Genomic DNA, 16,734 nt, shown 5'->3' with positions numbered 1-16,734 from the left:
CTCATCATTTGCCTTCCAAAGGTGTTGCAAGAATTAAACAAGACAGCAAGTGGGCAGAGGCCTCTAAACTGTGAAAGGCAGGCTACAGAGCTGCCACAGTGTGACCGTGGCTGTCTTCACAGCGTTAAATAAAATCCCATGCCCCTAATCGATCACCAGTTCGGACTGTGCAGCCAGAAGTTGGCCCGGTGTGGTGAGTGGGCAGCTGTGGGGTGACCACCAAGCTGGGAGCAGACGTGCATGGTCAGTTTGCTGGACTATGAGTGCACTCAGCCAAGTGTGACGCATGTGGGGTCTGAGGTGGCCAGACAGTGACAAGAGTGGCAGCAGGTGGCAGGCTATAAAATGAAGTCATTGTTGGGAAAAGGTCACAATGACTTCTGGTGCCATAGTCAGGCATGCAATATTTGGTGCCCCAGGAGTCCCCTGGCCTCTCTTGGAAAATGACTTGCTAGTCCCCCAGCCTTGAGAGGTTAGAATGGCACCCCCACCACACACACACACACACACACACACACACACACACACACACACGGGTCTGGAGGCTGGGTCAGGCAATTCCACAAATTAACAGTCCACTCCTCCTCCTCCGCAAGAGACTTAGAAATTCATGACTCCCACATTCCTTTCCACTCACAAAACATGCTTTGTGAATAGCCAGAGAAAGACAGCTCATTACAAGGACAACTGTGGTCACACCCTCTCAGCAAACCGCAGCCACACACCAGGGCCTCCTGCCTGACCCCTGGCCGGCCGGCTTCCCTGATGAGCTCAGAGGACAGGACACCTGGGAGTCTCCGACGAGCAACAGGAAATACAGATGCATTTAATCCCAGTGCACAAACTCATTGAGCACAAAATTATAGCGTTCGTTCCTTCAGTTTATGTTGCTTAGAAATAACCGCTCATTAAATTTGCACCTCATAAAACAGGGTATTAAATCCCAGCCGCCACACACCTGTACATGGGAGGTGACGACAGAAGCTGCCAAGCCAGGCACGATCAGGTGCTCTGTTCAGATCCATCTGCAACACCTTTGTTAATTTTGGAGCAGAAAAGCTCTAAACATAAATTATACATTAAGGCAAACTTATAGTAGCTAAGTTTAATTTCACTTCCTTTTTTCTTTTTTCAGATGGAGTCTCGCTCTGTTGCCCAAGCTGGAGTGCAGTGGCTCAATCTCGGCTCACTGCAAACTCCACCTCCCGGGTTCAAGCGATTCTCCTGCCTCAGCCTCCCGAGTCCCTGAGACTAAAGGTGCATGCCACCACGCCTGGCTAATTTTTTGTATTTTTAGTGGAGACAGGGTTTCACCATGTTAGCCAGGATGGTCTCACTCTCCTGACCTCGTGATCCACCCGCCTCAGCCTCCCAGAATGCTGGGATTACAGGCGTGAGCCACTGCACCCGGCCAATTTCACTGCTTAGGCCCCTAAAATAGGAAAAAGCAGTCACTCTGCCTAGAGGTAGATGACCTGCAGACTACAGAGGCACCTCCAACCATCTCTTTTCCATCCCAGTCGCAGCAGCCCCCAGATGGCCACACACACCGGACATCTCCTGATCCCATCACACCCAACCCAAAGATGGGACAAGCCATGCAGGCTGCAGCCTCTCCCAGAGCCCCCAGTCCGCAGCCCTCATGCCGTCCTCTCTGAGCAGCAGATTATTTCTTCTGAGAAAACTTTACAGCAAGCCCATGCCTGTGTCAGAAAAAAGGGGAAGCTCTCTGGGTAAAGAAAGGGGAGCACTCCCACCTGCCAGCCACCACTCCTCAAGCAGTGCTGAGAGCCAACTCAGAAATCCTTCAATCCGGCCAAACACAGTGGCTCACACCTGTAATCCCAGCACTTTGGGAGGCCAAGGCGGGCAGATCACCTGAGGTCAGGAGTTTGAGACCAGCCTGGCTAACATGGTGATACCCCATCTCTACTAAAAATACAAAAAAAAAAAAAAAAAATTAGCCAGGCATGGTGGCACACCCCTGTAATCCCAGCTACTCAGGAGGCTAAAGCAGAAGAATTGCTTGAACCTGGGAGGCGGAGGTTGCAGTGAGCAAAGATCTCGCCACTGCACTCAAGCCTGGGTAACAGAGCAAGACACCATCTCAAAAAAAAAAAAAAAAAAAAAAAAAAAAAAAATTCCTTCAATCCCGGGACACTGGGAAAGTGCTCTAACCAACTTCTCTGTGCCTCAGTTTCCTCCTCTAGAAATGGGGAAGATGGTGTTGTCCACCCCAGCGTAGTGTGGCTGGAAAATTAAAGGGGTCTATGCCTGGCAAGCACTTAGGATTCTACCTATAAAGCACAAGGGTGTTTTATAATTGTCACATCATCTTTATCTGTGATGAGGATGAGGAAACTGAGGCACAGAAAGGAAAGCCTTCCCCATGCCACATGATTTTTCGCAGTAGAGCAGGCCTGGGACCTGTGTCCCTGTCCCTGCCCACCACTCCTCAGAAAGCCTCCATCTCATGCCACACACCAACCAGGCCCTCAAACGATGGCCTCAAGGTCATCTCACAACCTGAAACCAGCCCCCTTCATTCTCAAGCAGGACCAGCGGCCTGGACCCTTCAACTGGTGGCCTCAACACCCCCATCAGGGCTCACCTCCCCAGGATATCGACCCACCTGGCATGCACAAACCGAGGACTGGCACACCGGTGCACCCATATCTACAGCTTCACAGTCACCTGCAACGCTGTAGCCACAGCCCGAGGCTCCCGGGTTAGGGAGGCTTCAAACTCCACGGTCAGAACCCACTGTGGAGCCTTGAGCAACATGGCTAGAGAAAGCCTCCTGCGTGCCATGCGGCTGGCACTGCTAAGCCCTTGACGTGGATGAGCTCATTAAATCCTTGGAACAATGCCCTGCGGCAGTCAAATACCAGTATTATCCCCCTGCTGAGTCCCAGTCGGAAACCAAGAAAGTGAGATGCAGCAGGAGGCACGACCTCACTTGCTGCTGGAGGGAGTCGGGTGAGACTTCCCCACACAGGGGGCAGGCGGAACAGCAGCGTGGGAAGCGGGCTGGCACTGGAGCCAGCCAGACCCGGTTCAAACCCAGGCTGTGCAGCTTCTTGGCTCTGTGACCTTGAGCAAGTCCTTTCACTAATCTGAGTCTCAGAGTCTGTATTTGCAAATGAGGACTTGGCGTATGGTGCGTTGGGGAGGATTAGAAGACACGATGTTTATAACCTGCGTGGCTCTTGATAATATCAACAATGGCTATTGACACAAGCTGTGAGCAGTGTGCTAGGGACTGTACATGTTTGAAACTCTGTGTCTTAAATGGAAACTCACTGGGCCGGGTATGGTCTCCCTCGCCTATAATCCCAGCACTTTGGGAGGCCCAGACGGGCGGATCACCTGAGGTCAGGAGTTCGAGACTAGCCAGGTCAACTTGGTGAAACCCCATCTCTACTAAAAATATAAAAATTAGCTGGGTGTGGTGGCACACGCCTGTAATCCCAGGTACCCGGGAAGCTGAGGCAGGAGGATCACTGGAACCCTGGAGGCAGAGGCTGCAGGGAGCCGAGATCACACCACTGCACTCCAGCCTGGGCAACAAGGGTGAGACTCCGTCTCACACAAAAAAAAACTCACTGAATCCTCATAGCCCAGTGTTTCTCGGCCCCAGCCCTACCGACGTTTTAGGCTGGGTAATTATTTGTTGGGGACTGTCCTGTGCCCTGTAGGGCGTTTGACAGCATCTCTGACACCAGATGCCAATAAATCCCCACTAATTGTGACAACCAGAAATGTCTCCCAGACATGGCCAAATGTTTCCAGGGGGTCAAAATCACCCCCCATTGAGAATTACAGTCATAACCCAATGAAGTAGGTACACTGAGCACTAAAAGGACTTATCCATGTCAAAGAGCCAGCAATGGTTGCTCTGGGACGCAGGCTGGTTGGCTACTATATTGCAAAAGCTGCCCCTTCCCTTGCCTCCCCAACTCATCTCCCCAGGGCCTACCGCCAGCTGCAGGTCACGGCTGCGAAGTACAGCCGAGTTCTTCTCCTCACTGAGCTGTGCCAGGCGCATGGCGATCATGTAGTTCTCATCCTTGAGCCGCAGCAGCTCCAGGCTGCTTGCCTCCCAGTCCTCCCGCAGCCGCTGACAGCGCTCCTGAGCCTGCTGCTGGTCCCGCAGCCGCTGCTCCAGCCCTGCCCGCTCCTCCTCAAGCACCCGGCCACGGGCCTGCAGTTGCTGCTCCCGCTGTAGCTGGCTCTTGCGAGCTTCCCGCAGCCGTCGCACCTCTGTCATCAAGAATTGGGTCAGGCCCTCAGGCCCCTCCTCATCTGCCAGGACAGAACAGAGGACAGAATAGGCAGCTCAGGCAAGTAATATCCAGGAGATAGTAGACTGTGTCAAAAAACTCAAATCATAAAAACACTAGAAGGAAATTCTGGAATATATTTGTAGAATTTGGGAGCAGTGAAGGTCTTCCTAAACAACACACAAAATCCAGGAGTTGTAAGAGAAAAAAGATGGACAAATCTATATAAAAATGTTTAAACCGGCCAAGCACAGTGGCTCATGCCTGTAATCCCAGCACTTTGGGAGGCCGAGGCAGACGGATCATGAGGTCAGGAGGTAGATATCATCCTGGCGAACACAGTGAAACCCCGTCTCTACTAAAAATACAAAAAAATTAGCTGGGTGCGGTGGCGGGTGCCTGTAGTCCCAGCTTCTCGGGAGGCTGAGGCAGGAGAATGGCGTGAACCTGGGAGGCGGCAGAGCTTGCAGTGAGCCAAGATCACGCCACTGCACTCCAGCCTGGGCAACAGAGCGAGACTCCGTCTCAAAAAAAAAAAAAAAAAGTTTAAACCTCTGAAAAATGAAAGATGTAACAAAGTTAATAAGCAACAGAGTGGGAGAAAATATAACAAAAACTCAGAGCCATAATATATAAAGAGCCCCTACAAATCAATAAGAAAAGATCAACGACCAAATAAAAATATGGACAAAAACTATCAATAGGCAAGTCCCAAAATAAAAATGGTTAATAAATACAGGAAAATATGCACCAACCTACCAACAATAATTACAGTAGCTACTAGTATTTGTTAACTTAATTCTTTGTGCTAGATACATCTTATTTAATCTTTATGACAACACTATAAGGTAGGTACTATTATTGTACCCATTTCAAAAATAGGAAAACTGAAGCACAGAACAGTTATTTACCCAAGGTTTAATAAATATAACCTGGGAACTGTATCACTCAATGAAATATAAACTTAAAACAGTAATATTATTTTTTACATATCAGAATGGCAAAAATATTTAAACATGATCCCCAGGATTCAAATGGGCACTTACACACTCCTGGTAGGAGGTATGTTGATTTAACAGTTAAAATACACAGATTCTTTGAGAAATTATTCTCAGAACCTCTTCACCTGAGACGCATTTGCGCAAAGACACACATGCAAGGATGTTCCCGACATCGTTGTAATAATACAAAAATGGAAACCTAGGTATCCATCAACTGGAAATAGGTTAAATGAATTATGTCCTAACTTCACTAATGAATAGTATGCAGTCACTTAAAACAAGTGTATGTAACAGACGTGAAAGAATCGCTAAAATCAGTTGTTCTAAAAAAAAAAAAAGCAAAATACACACGTAGGCGTGTGTGTGTGTTTTATATTTAAAAAATTCAGCTGGGCGCAGTGGCTCAGGCCTGTAATCCCAGCACTTTGGGAGGCCGAGGCAAGCAGATCACAAGGTCAGGAGATCGAGACCATCCTGGCCAACATGATGAAACCCCATCTCTATTAAACATACAAAAATTAGCGGGGCATGGTGGCTCGTGCCTGTAATCCCAGCTCCTCAGGAGGCTGAGGCAGGAGAATTGCTTGAACCTGGGAGGCGGAGGTTGCAGTGAGCCGAGATCACACCACTGCACTCCAGCCTGGTGACAGAGCGAGACTCTGTCTCACAAAAAAAATAAAATTCAAAGTCACCTGAAGCCTCTGTATTTTTCACATAAAACAAACTGTACATCTGCGTATGTCAGACATGTGTCTGAAAACAGCATCAGGGAGAAAGAGCCATCTTAAGCATGTGGCTCTGAACTTGGAATAACAGCACTAGCATCAGCCCCACCCTCAGCCTACCGTGGGGCCCTGCGCAAGCCCCTTCAGCCGCTCCATGCCTCGGTTTCCCTTACTGTTCAACAGACATAGTGGGAGCGCCTCCGTAACAGGGATGGGGGAAGGAGCCTGTGCACTGGAGGCTGAGGTGCCAGCATCCACCGCAGGTCCACTCACCGAGGATCATGGAGCACCGCTGGGCAGGTTCCTGGCCCGTGAGCAGCGTGAAGTGTTCGGGGTAGTAGAACTCCAGGGCTTCCAGGAAGGCCTCATAGCCCCTCTTGCCACGGCAGCGCAAGATGTCCATCAGGCGCCCTGGAGAGTAGTGGGGGGATGCACCCAGGGTCCAGGGGAGGGCCTCCCCAGGTGCCTGGTTGCTTCTGCCCCCACCATGCTCCAGGCCCACGTTCCCCAAATTTTTGAGCCAGTGACACACACAGGGGCCTGTCCCAACACATCAGGGAAGAGAAGAGAGCCAGTCTGCCATAGCCAGGGGAGCACACTCCCTCATGACTCCTGGGCTCCCAGAGCTCCCCAGCACCCCCCACAGACACAGATGCGGGTCCGCAAATGCAGCCTGCCTTTTCAGTGGCACAGAGAAGCCCCTCTATCCCCAGAAGCAAAGAAAATACTTCTCCCATTGGCCATGCCTGAAATTCCACCATTAAGACCATTCCATCATGCCTTTGTGAGCTCTGTTTCAAAGGCACACCCTGTGGGAGAGGGTCGCGGACCCTCGTAAAGCTGAGATGGGTCTTGACACTTGAAAAATGACTGCCCCAGGAGTGTGTGGCGCACAGAGGAGGGGACAGACAGAACTCGGACATCAAAGAGCGCAGGAAAGGTGCCAAGTCCGCCAGCTGTGACCGGCAGGTCCCAGGCCCAGCCGGCCCTGGCAGCCACATCCAACCCTCTGCTCTAATATGGACCCAGGAAGTGGGAGAGAACCCCAAGACAAAACTCTGACGCCGGTGTGTGCAAGGTGGACCACCAGGGCGCAGTGGTTGTTAGGGAGGAGGCAGGCTGGTGGGCATACCCAGCCGGCCCACTTTACGGATGCGGAGACCGAGCCCCAGGGCAGCAGAGCCCTAGCTTCGCGCTCCACGGCTCTGGGCGCTGCGCCAAGGGCATGGCCGGCCCGGGTAGTGACCCACTCGGGCCTCGCGGCTCACCGGTGCGGTTGACGCGGCACGGGAAGCGGTAGGTACTCAGCACCTCCTCCTCGTCCTGCTCGTCGATGACCCGGCACTGGCGCAGATACGGCGTGAGCTTGGCCGGGTTCAGGGCGCGAGCCAGCCGGTGCCGGACGCCCTCGATCCGCTCCCACAGCGCGTCCTCCTCCGCCTCGGACCCCGAGCCGGCCCCGGCCTCCTCCTCGGCCTCCCCCGCCTCCGCCCGGCCCGGCATGGCCGTGTCCTCGGGGTCTGCGGGCAAGAGGCGCACGGGGGTCGACCTGGGCGCCCTGGGGCTGGGTGTGCGGCCGAGCCCACCCGGGGGCGTCGTCCGCAGGACCTGCCGTCGGGGACGCGCCCCGAGCTCCCTGCGACTCACCTCGCACGCTACAGCCGCCTCGGGCTCCCGGGTCCGCGCTCGGGCGGCGGCTCCGCAGGCGCAGGGGGGCGGTGCCCGCGGTGCCCCCGGCTCCGCCCCCGTCCCCGCCGCCGCCCAGGCTGCCCGGGCCTCCCCACATCGCCGCCAGCCCCGGGCCGCGCGTCCGGCCCCCGGTCACCCCGCGCGTCCGTCCGCACGCCCTCCCTCCCGGCCGTCCGGCCGCGCCTCCCCCTGCTTCCTGTTTCCCGCCGGCTCTCCCAGCCCTGCTCGGCGGGGTCCTGGCCGCCCGCCCACACCTGCCCGGCCTCTGGGCGGGGCGGGGGCGGGCACGCGCGCTTATACCCCCAGCGCGCCGCGACACACCTTCCCCGGGCCACGCGCATCGCCTCCCTGCGCCCACAGTGCGCCCGCCCGCGCGGGGCTAGCCGCTCACTCGCGGCGCAGCCTGCGGACACACAACCTGGGCTTGCCCTTCCCGGGTCCCCACATACGCTGCAGGCTTCGGAGCTTCCCTGGAGCGCAGGACAGCGCAGCTGGGGGCAGCAAAGGGCAGAGGTCATGGGCGCCTTTTGCAAGATGGGGGTCTGAACCTGCAGGGCGGCGCTACCAACTTCCCTCCTATGCAAACCCCCGTGGCACTTGGGGACCAGGGACCCGACAATTCTCAAAGGGTGTTCCTCCAGGTGTTGGTCCTAGAGATGCTGGGGGCGGGCTGTGGCTAGCCATCCATACTCCTGCTCCCGCCTAGGAGGCCTGTTGTCGCTTACCATGGTAGTGGCTGAGTCTACACAGTATCTGCTGGTGCATGCGATACAGTCTCGCTATGCATTAGAAGCTTCCAGGTACTTGCTGCCAGGGAGGAACAGAGGAGGCACAACCGATACAGGAAAGAGATGTGAGCTCCCCAAACCCCTTCCACAACTTCTGAATTAGATGCCGTGCACATATGTATTACTTATCCAAAGAATTAAGGTTTCAATCAATAAAGACTCCGAAAAGCCCTGCTTAAATTAAGGCGGGGGGCGGTGACCCATGCCTGTAATCCTGACACTTTGGGAGACCGAGGCAGGTGGATCACCTGAGGTCAGGAGTTCGAGACCAGCCTGACCAATATGGCAAAACCCCATCTCTACTAAAAATACAAAAATTAGCTGGGCGTGGTGGTGCGCGTCTGTAATCCCAGCTACTCTGGAGGCTGCGGCACGAGAATCGCTTGAACCCAGGAGACGGAGGTTGCAGTGATATCGTGCCACTGCACTCCAGCAGCCTGGGCAACAGAGTGAGACTCCCCTGAAAGAAAGAAAGAGAGAAAGAGAGAGAGAGAGAGAGAGAGAGAGAGAGAGAGAGAGAGAGAGAGAGAGAGAAAGAGAGAAAGAGAGAAAGAGAGAAAGAGAGAGGCCCAGCAGTAAAGAAACAGATTTAACTTTATATATCCTGGTGTCCTTTTCCAAACTTAATTAACCACAGCCTCTTTTTGGTTTGGATTTGTTGTACACGTGTTTCTGCTTTGGGTGTTACCCGTTTACATGCAGAAGAAATGCTTGGGGAGAACTGAATTCTAGTGCAAATTCCTTAATTAACAGAGGAGGAAGCAGAGCTCAGAGAGGGCAAGGAACTTGCCCAAATTCACACAGCGAAGCCACAGTGGGAATAGGCTGGAGCCTAGCCCCTGGCCTCTGTCCTCTCCAAGCCCTGAGTCCAGGCACACACCAGGCCTCCCTTTCAGTACGTCCTTTCCCTCTTTGTGGCCTTGGTTGCCCTCCCACGCAGAGTGGCAGCTCCTCCCACCAGCTGCCCTGCTCCTTGTGGGTATCCTTGTGAATATTTTTAACTTGGCCAGCAAAGCGGGATGGACGCCTTGGAAAATGAGGCTATGGTTAATTATTTTTTCATCCGGAAGCCTAAGCAGGGCCCAAAGGTAAGGCACAAAAGCCAAGAGGTCTCTGCAGATAAGTGGACAGAGAAGTGAGGGCACACTGGGTCCGAATAGGCAGGTAGCTGGGTACCCTGAGCTCCCCTGGTGCCCGGCATTCCAGGGGGAACGACAGTGTTCCTGTGGGCACCACACTCCCATATTCACATGTACAATTATACAGGCATGCACACACACCATCACATATACATGCACACATACACACTCGCCCACTGCGGGCATCAAGCCAGGCAGGAGGCAGACAGGGGCGTACCCACTTCCCCACAAACATCTGAGCCTCCTCATCTTTCCCTGGATGTCCATAGCACCGAGTGTGCTAGCGTGTGATTAGGTACCACGTCCATTATTGTCCTCTTGTGGGTTCTGCTACATTCGTCTGCTCTCTATAGCTATGCCAGGAAGGCGGGCAGGGACTACAGCAGGAACACAGAGAATCTAGACTTTGTACCAGGGGCCCTGGATTCTATCACGGGCTCACCACTATGAGTATTGTTCTTCTTTGAGTCTCCATTTCCCTGTCTGCAAAAGGCAGGCGGTGAGTAGTCCCAGCCACACCTACAAAGGCAGACAGTCCAGGAGCAGAGAGTGCCCTGGAGACCAACATTCAGCCTTAGCTGCATATACTGGGACAAATTCCTCCCCCTCTCAACTTCTACATCTGAAAAATGGACAATAGTCTCCCATGTGCAGGGACTGCCTCTGAGTTGCAGTCGATCATATGTGAAATGGGTACAGGAATGTCAGTCCTCTTCCCAACTCATCAAAAGGCATCCCTCCATGTTTCAAACAGGTCCGGGTCCTACCACCTGTAGCCCCATTGGTCCAAGCCACACACGCCCCCACAAACTCCCACCCACAGGGTTCTGGGCTATGGTATGTTCTCCACTCTACAGCCTTAATGATGTTTGTTTGGTTTGGGAGGTTTTTCTGAGACAAAGTCTTGCGCTGTCACCCAGGATGGGGGAAAGGTGGGCAGAGAGACCTTGAGGCTGCATCTTTATTTGGCCTGTCAAAGCACCATATTTGGCAGGTATTGCTTTCTGAGCCCCGACAGCCATTTCCTCTCTATCTGACATTTTCTTGGTGCTTGCTTTGCCGCACCAGGAAAATGTCAGCAACCTGTGTGTTGCCTACTTCCATCCCAAGAACAGAGCCGTCCTTGGCTAGCAGGAGTGAGCTAGAATGTTCCAAGAGTGGTGAGGATGAGGAGTGCAACAGAGGAGGAGAGGAGGTTGAAGGAGGATTGGAAGGGGGGCAGACAGAGCAAAGGCCTTGAAGGTCATTATGAGGACTTTGGCCTTCACTTTTCTCGGTAGCAATACCCTGCTATCATTGTCTTCCCCAAATCAGCCACAGAGGCCACAGAAGCAGGGATCCACCTTTTTGTTCATTCCTTCAAGGATGCCCCTGGCCCTAGCAACCCTTCCATTCCCCTTTGTCGGCCTCTGATTGCATCCAGAAATGTGGATCTGGAGTTATCTAGTCCGTAAGTCTGGGTACCTGGTGAACCTGTGCTCCCTGACCCAGCCCCCAACCCCATCTTGCCTCCTCTGGCCATCTCTTCACGAGGATCGGGGCCTGGGCCGCATGGATCCCAGCACAGGACCTGGCACTCGGGTGTTCAGCAGGGGATGAGTGAGTGGGCCGAAGAGCGGCTGAATTCCTGTGATGAGCTGCACTACACCACAGCCAGAACGCCCATGGTTCAAATTCCAGGACAATGTGTGTTGTGATCATGGACAAGTTCCTAAACCTTTCTCTACCCCTCATCTGAGGGGCTCTGGCACAGCCTGAGCACAAGACGGATACTAAATGCCCATCCTCAATTGAATTTGTCCGGAGATGTCGCTTCTCCTCCCCATTGCCAGTGTTCCCCTGGGGCACCTTTACATAGCAGCCTTCCCTAGGTCACATTCCTTTTTTTTTTTTTTTTTTTTTTTTTTGAGACAGAGTCTTGCCCTATCACCCAGGCTGGAGTGCAGTGGCGCGATCTTGGCTCACTGCAACCTCTGATCCCTGGGTTCAAGCGATTCTCCTGCCTCAGCCGCCCTGGCAGGTGGAATTACAGGCGCCTGCCACCACGCCCACCTAATTTTTGTATTTTTAGTAGAGACGAGGTCCCACCATATTGGCCAGGCTGGTCTCGAACTCCTGACCTTGTGATCTGCCCACCTCGGCCTCCCAAAGTGCTGGGATTATAAGCGTTAGCCACCGTGCCCAGCTCCCTAGGTCCTATTCTATGGGACTGGGGAGAGAAGGGGCTGGGGAGGTTATTGTGCCCAATCACAAGAGTCTAGGCTGAAAGGGTCCTTAAGACCTTTATTTTATAGCCAGGCACGGTGGCTCACACCTATAATCCCAGCACTTTGGGAGGCCAAGGTGGGCAGATCACTTAAGGTCAGGAGTTCGAGACCAGCCTGGCCAACATGGTGAAATCCCATCTCCACTAAAAATACAAAAATCAGCCGGGCGCGGTGGCTCACGCCTGTAATCCCAGCACTTTGGGAGGCCGAGGCGGATGGATCACAAGGTCAGGAGATCGAGACCATGGTGAAACCCCGTCTCTACTAAAAAATAGAAAAAAATTAGCCGGGCGCAGTGGCGGGCGCCTGTAGTCCCAGCTACTGGGGAGGCTGAGGTAGGAGAATGGCGTGAACCCGGGAGGCGGAGCTTGCAGTGAGCCGAGATTGCGCCACTGCACTCCAGCCTGGGCGACAGAGCTAGACTCCGTCTCAAAAAAAAAAAAAAAAAAATACAAAAATCAGCCAGGTGTGGTGGCGGGCACCTGTAATCCCAGATACTCGGGAGGTTGAGGCAGGAGAATCGCTTGAACCTGGGACCCAAAGGTTGCAGTGAGCCAAGATGGTGCCACTGCACTCCAGCCTGAGCGACAGAGCGAGACTCTGTTTGAGATGGAGTCTCGCTCTGTCGCCCAGGCTGGAGTGCAGTGGCCGGATCTCGGCTCACTGCAAGCTCCGCCTCCCTGGTTTACACCATTCTCCTGCCTCAGTCTCCCAAGTAGCTGGGACTACAGGCACCCCCGATCTCGCCTGGCTAGTTTTTTTGTATTTTTTCAGTAGAGACGGGATTTCACCGTGTCAGCCAGGATGGTCTCAATCTCCTGACCTCGTGATCCGCCTGTCTCAGCCTCCCAAAGTGCTGGGATTACAGGCTTGAGCCACTGTGCCCGGCCACTATTATTTTATAATTTTATAGATATTGGGGAAACTGAGGTTGCAGTGGCCCAACTGAGCCCTGGATTCCCCAAGGCAGAGAGAGCAGAGCACAAGGAAGCGAGATAGGAACAGCCAAAGGGATGGTGTTGGCCCTCCAGTATCAGGTGACTGCATCTGCCTGAGAACCGGGGACTCCTGCAGGGGCCAGAGGAAGGGTGGCCCTGTCCCCACCTTCCCTTTCTCCCATGGCCACCTCCAGCAGCCTTGAGAGCACGGAGTAGAAATGCTGACCCGGCCGGGCGCGGTGGCTCAAGCCTGTAATCCCAGCACTTTGGGAGGCCGAGACGGGCGGATCATGAGGTCAGGAGATCGAGACCATCCTGGCTAACACAGTGAAACCCCGTCTCTACTAAAAAATACAAAAAACTAGCCGGGCGAGGTGGCGGGCGCCTGTAGTCCCAGCTACTCAGGAGGCTGAGGCAGGAGAATGGCGCAAACCCGGGAGGCGGAGCTTGCAGTGAACCGAGATCCGGCCACTGCACTCCAGCCTGGGCGACAGAGCGAGACTCCGTCTCAAAAAAAAAAAAAAAAAAAAAAAGAAATGCTGACCCACCCTCACCCTAATTCAGACCAATTACGGAGATATGTGCTACTGCCTGACCTTGGGCTAGGCAAGGAGCTGGGCTAGGTTGGGGATATCCAGGCATGGGGCAGGAAGCTGTGCCAGGAGGTGAGAGATGTGACCGGGGCAGGCTGGGAAAAGACGGAAAAAAGTGAAGCTGGGCTCCCCCGGCCTGGCTCCCCTCGCTGAGGCTGTGCCATCCAGCCCGGTCCCTGCCCCTCTCTGTGTCTCAGTTTGCCCCTTTGCACCACAAGGTGGTTGGAGGGAGATGGTCACCCTAGCAAGCCCCCTGCACCTGAGACGGGCTCCCAGGACACAGCCAAGGGCGGCCATGGGGGCTCAAGTCACCCACCAGCATCTCCATGGAAGAACACTGCCTGGGGCCCTGAATTCCAGAGAAGAGCCTGTGGAATCACTGAGGCTGACTCAGAGGAAAGGGCGGGCCAGGGGAGCCGTGGCTCTGAGTCACCAGGGCTGCGCAGGCTGGCGTGCCTTCCTCTGCCGCCCACCCAACCACAGAGCCCCAACCACGGAATCATCCTGACCTGGATTCAAATCCCAGATCAGTGAGGTTGTCAGGTCGTGACCCTTGACGGGACTGATGTGTAGAGACAATCATGGTTGTGTCTGATTAAAAGAATGACTTTATGTAAAGTGCTTGGCACAAAGGTGGCACTCAGTGACAAGCACTTTGCTCAGTAGCAGACAGTTTTGAGCACTTTCTATGCATCCAACGTATGATGTACAAGCATTCTCCAGGGTTAGCTCCTTAAATCTTCCTAATAAACCCACGAGGTAAGTCCTCCTATTCTCTCCACTTTTCAGAAGACGGAACAGGTTTGGTGAGGTCCTACAGTGGGCACGTGTGGACCTGAAAGGGAGTTATCACTGATGTTAAGGGTGGGGTGAGGGCACCCCACCCCTCACCCTACAGCCCAAATTGTGACCTTCCCCCACCTGCCAGCACAGTCCCCTGCCCAGACTCTGTGCCCAGCCCTGTTTGGTGCCCTGAGGACCCAAATGAATGGACCAACCCAAGCACTGCTCTGAGGAAACAGGTTCATACCCAACCACTTTAAGTTGCTGGCAGCGATGAGAGGAGGAACTCCTCGACTGCCCAGGGGCATCAAAAACTAAAGCAGAAGAAGAGGCAAAAGAGGAAAGGTGCTCCAGGCAGAAGGAACGGTCAGTGGTCAGTGCGAAGGCCCAGAGCCCAGAAGTCTCATGCCAGGTTCCTACAGGGATCCTCGTCCTTCGCTTGCTTTAACTTGCACCGTTTCGGTCCTGTTCGTCCTTGTTCCCATGACTCAGGCGCCCCCCACACAGGAGAGGAGCTGGTGAGTGGGCGGTCCCTGCCTGGAAGGCCAGTGAATAATTATCCCACTGGGGTTCACACTAAGACTGAGCCAGGTGCTGAACTCATTCCATCTCACGCTACCCCGGGGGCGGGGCCTGTGACTACCCCAGGTCCAAGCGAGGAGGCCTAGGCTCAGGTAAGGCCATGGGCAGAGCGCCCCGGTCGCACCCAGGCACCTACGTCAGCCTCAACACACACTTGGGAGAACGAGCAGCCTCTGTGGCTGTGGAAACCCAAGCTGAAATCCCTACTCTGCCCCTCTTTTGTTACTGGACTTTGGAGAGTTGACACCTTCTTTCTTGGCCCCATTTTCCATCCCTGTGCAGTAGGGGCAGCCTGAATGAAAGGGACTGCAGCATGGCCAGGGGTCAGGAGCACAGGCTCTGGAGCTGGACCACTTGCATTCACACCTTCTCTCTGGGCCTCAGTCTCCTCTTCTGTAAAATGGGGAGGATAGGAGCACTGTCAAATGACAACATGTTTAGTTTAAAGATCTAATTGGATTTTAGGGCTGGGTGCAGTGGCTCACACCTGTAGTCCCAGCATTTTGGGAGGCTGAGGCAGGTGGATTGCTTGAGGTCAGGAGTTCGAGACCAGCCTGGCCAACAGGGTGAAACCCCATCTCTACTAAAATACAAAAATTAGCTGGGCGTGGTGGCAGGTGCCTGTAATCCCAGCTACTAGGGAGGCTGAGGCAGGAGAATTGCTTGAATCCAGGAGGTGGAGGCTGCAGTGAGCCCAGAGAGAACCACCACACTCCAGCCTAAACAACAGAGTGAGACTCCATCTCAAAAAAAAAAAAAAAAAAAAAAACTAATTGCCTTTTATTTGCAATTCTAGAATCAGGCAACACCTCCCTCTGTGAAATAGAAGGGAGATTCCAATAAGCTGAACAGAGGATGTTAGCTTTTTTATAGGCAGAGAGGCGCTAAAGAGGGCAGAGACAGAGAACGAAAAACGGGATGGTTGTTTCACAGTTACTTTCCTTGTAAAGGGTTAAAGCAGAGACTCAGGTTGACTGGAAGCTCCTGTTTTCTAGAGCAACAGACTCATTTCAAAGTTCAGTTTGAGCATGGAGCTCTTAGCACAAGTGACTCCTTTCTGATTTGGTCTGGTAGGATGGGCCTAGTACAGGAGGCTAGTCTGAAACAATGGCCTCCCATGCATTTTATTTAATAGCACCTACCGGATAGGGTTGTTCTGAGGACAGAATGAGTTAATACATATAAATTGCTTAGCACAGTGGCCTCCACACAGTAAGTGTTCAGCATAGTGTTGGCTGTTGTTATATATGAGTATACTATCTGCTGTGACAACCCTGACCAGCAATCAGGGTGGCAGCAAATTCTGCCCACTCCCCCCAACCCCCACCATCTCATGCCCATCCTGGCCTAAGTCCCACGCACCTGGCCCCAAAGACACCTCTGGACTAGCTCCCCCTCTCTGTCTGGAATGCTTTTCCCTCCCCTTTCCTCATGCCTGGTTCCAAAACACCCTTTGTTTCTCTGCTCACAGGTCTTGCCCACCCAGTAGAAAGGAGGTCCTCCAATATTTTATTTTATTTCATTTCATTTCATTTCATTTCATTTTATATTTTATTCTATTCTATTCTATTCTATTCTATTCTATTCTATTCTATGATAGAGTTTCACTATTGTTGCCCAGGCTGGAGCACAATGGTGCGATCTTGGCTCACTTCAACCTCCACCTCCCGGGTTCAAGCGATTCTCCTGCCTCGGCCTCCTGAGTAGCTGGGATTATAGGCACCCGTCACCACGCCTGGCTAATTTTTTGTATTTTTGGTAAAGACGGGGTTTCACCATGTTGGCCAGGCTGGTCTCCAACTCCTGACTTCAGGTGATCCACCCGCCTGGGCTTCCCCAAGTGCTGGCATTACAGGCGTGAGCCACCGTGCCCAGCCCTCCAATTAGTTTTTTTGTCTCCAGTCCCTATTTTTCACTTTGGTACTCTCATCAAAATCTGTCAACTC

At 53.4% G+C, this 16,734-nt stretch overlaps 1 protein-coding gene across 2 annotated transcripts in view; it reads right to left on the bottom strand.

Moving 5' to 3' along the window:
* The window catches only part of CARD10 (caspase recruitment domain family member 10), a 30,498-nt gene extending 22,689 nt beyond the window's left edge, over positions 1 to 7,809 (bottom strand). Inside the window, exons 1-4 of one of the 2 annotated variants that reach the window (XM_073006733.1) lie at positions 7,657 to 7,809; positions 7,278 to 7,529; positions 6,283 to 6,420; positions 3,980 to 4,305 (exon numbers count right to left, since the gene is read on the bottom strand). In XM_073006733.1, coding sequence (XP_072862834.1) covers positions 3,980 to 4,305; positions 6,283 to 6,420; positions 7,278 to 7,529; positions 7,657 to 7,795 — 855 coding nt within the window. In that variant the 5' untranslated portion in view covers positions 7,796 to 7,809. The remainder of the gene's footprint in view (positions 1 to 3,979; positions 4,306 to 6,282; positions 6,421 to 7,277; positions 7,530 to 7,656) is intronic. The other variant, XM_038007477.2, reaches the window with a different exon arrangement.
* Positions 7,810 to 16,734: the final 8,925 nt, after the last annotated feature.

The sequence above is a fragment of the Chlorocebus sabaeus genome, chromosome 19 (genome assembly GCF_047675955.1).
Source record: "Chlorocebus sabaeus isolate Y175 chromosome 19, mChlSab1.0.hap1, whole genome shotgun sequence".
NCBI classification, from domain to species: Eukaryota; Metazoa; Chordata; class Mammalia; order Primates; family Cercopithecidae; genus Chlorocebus; species Chlorocebus sabaeus.
This window is presented reverse-complemented; position numbering and strand designations above follow the sequence as displayed.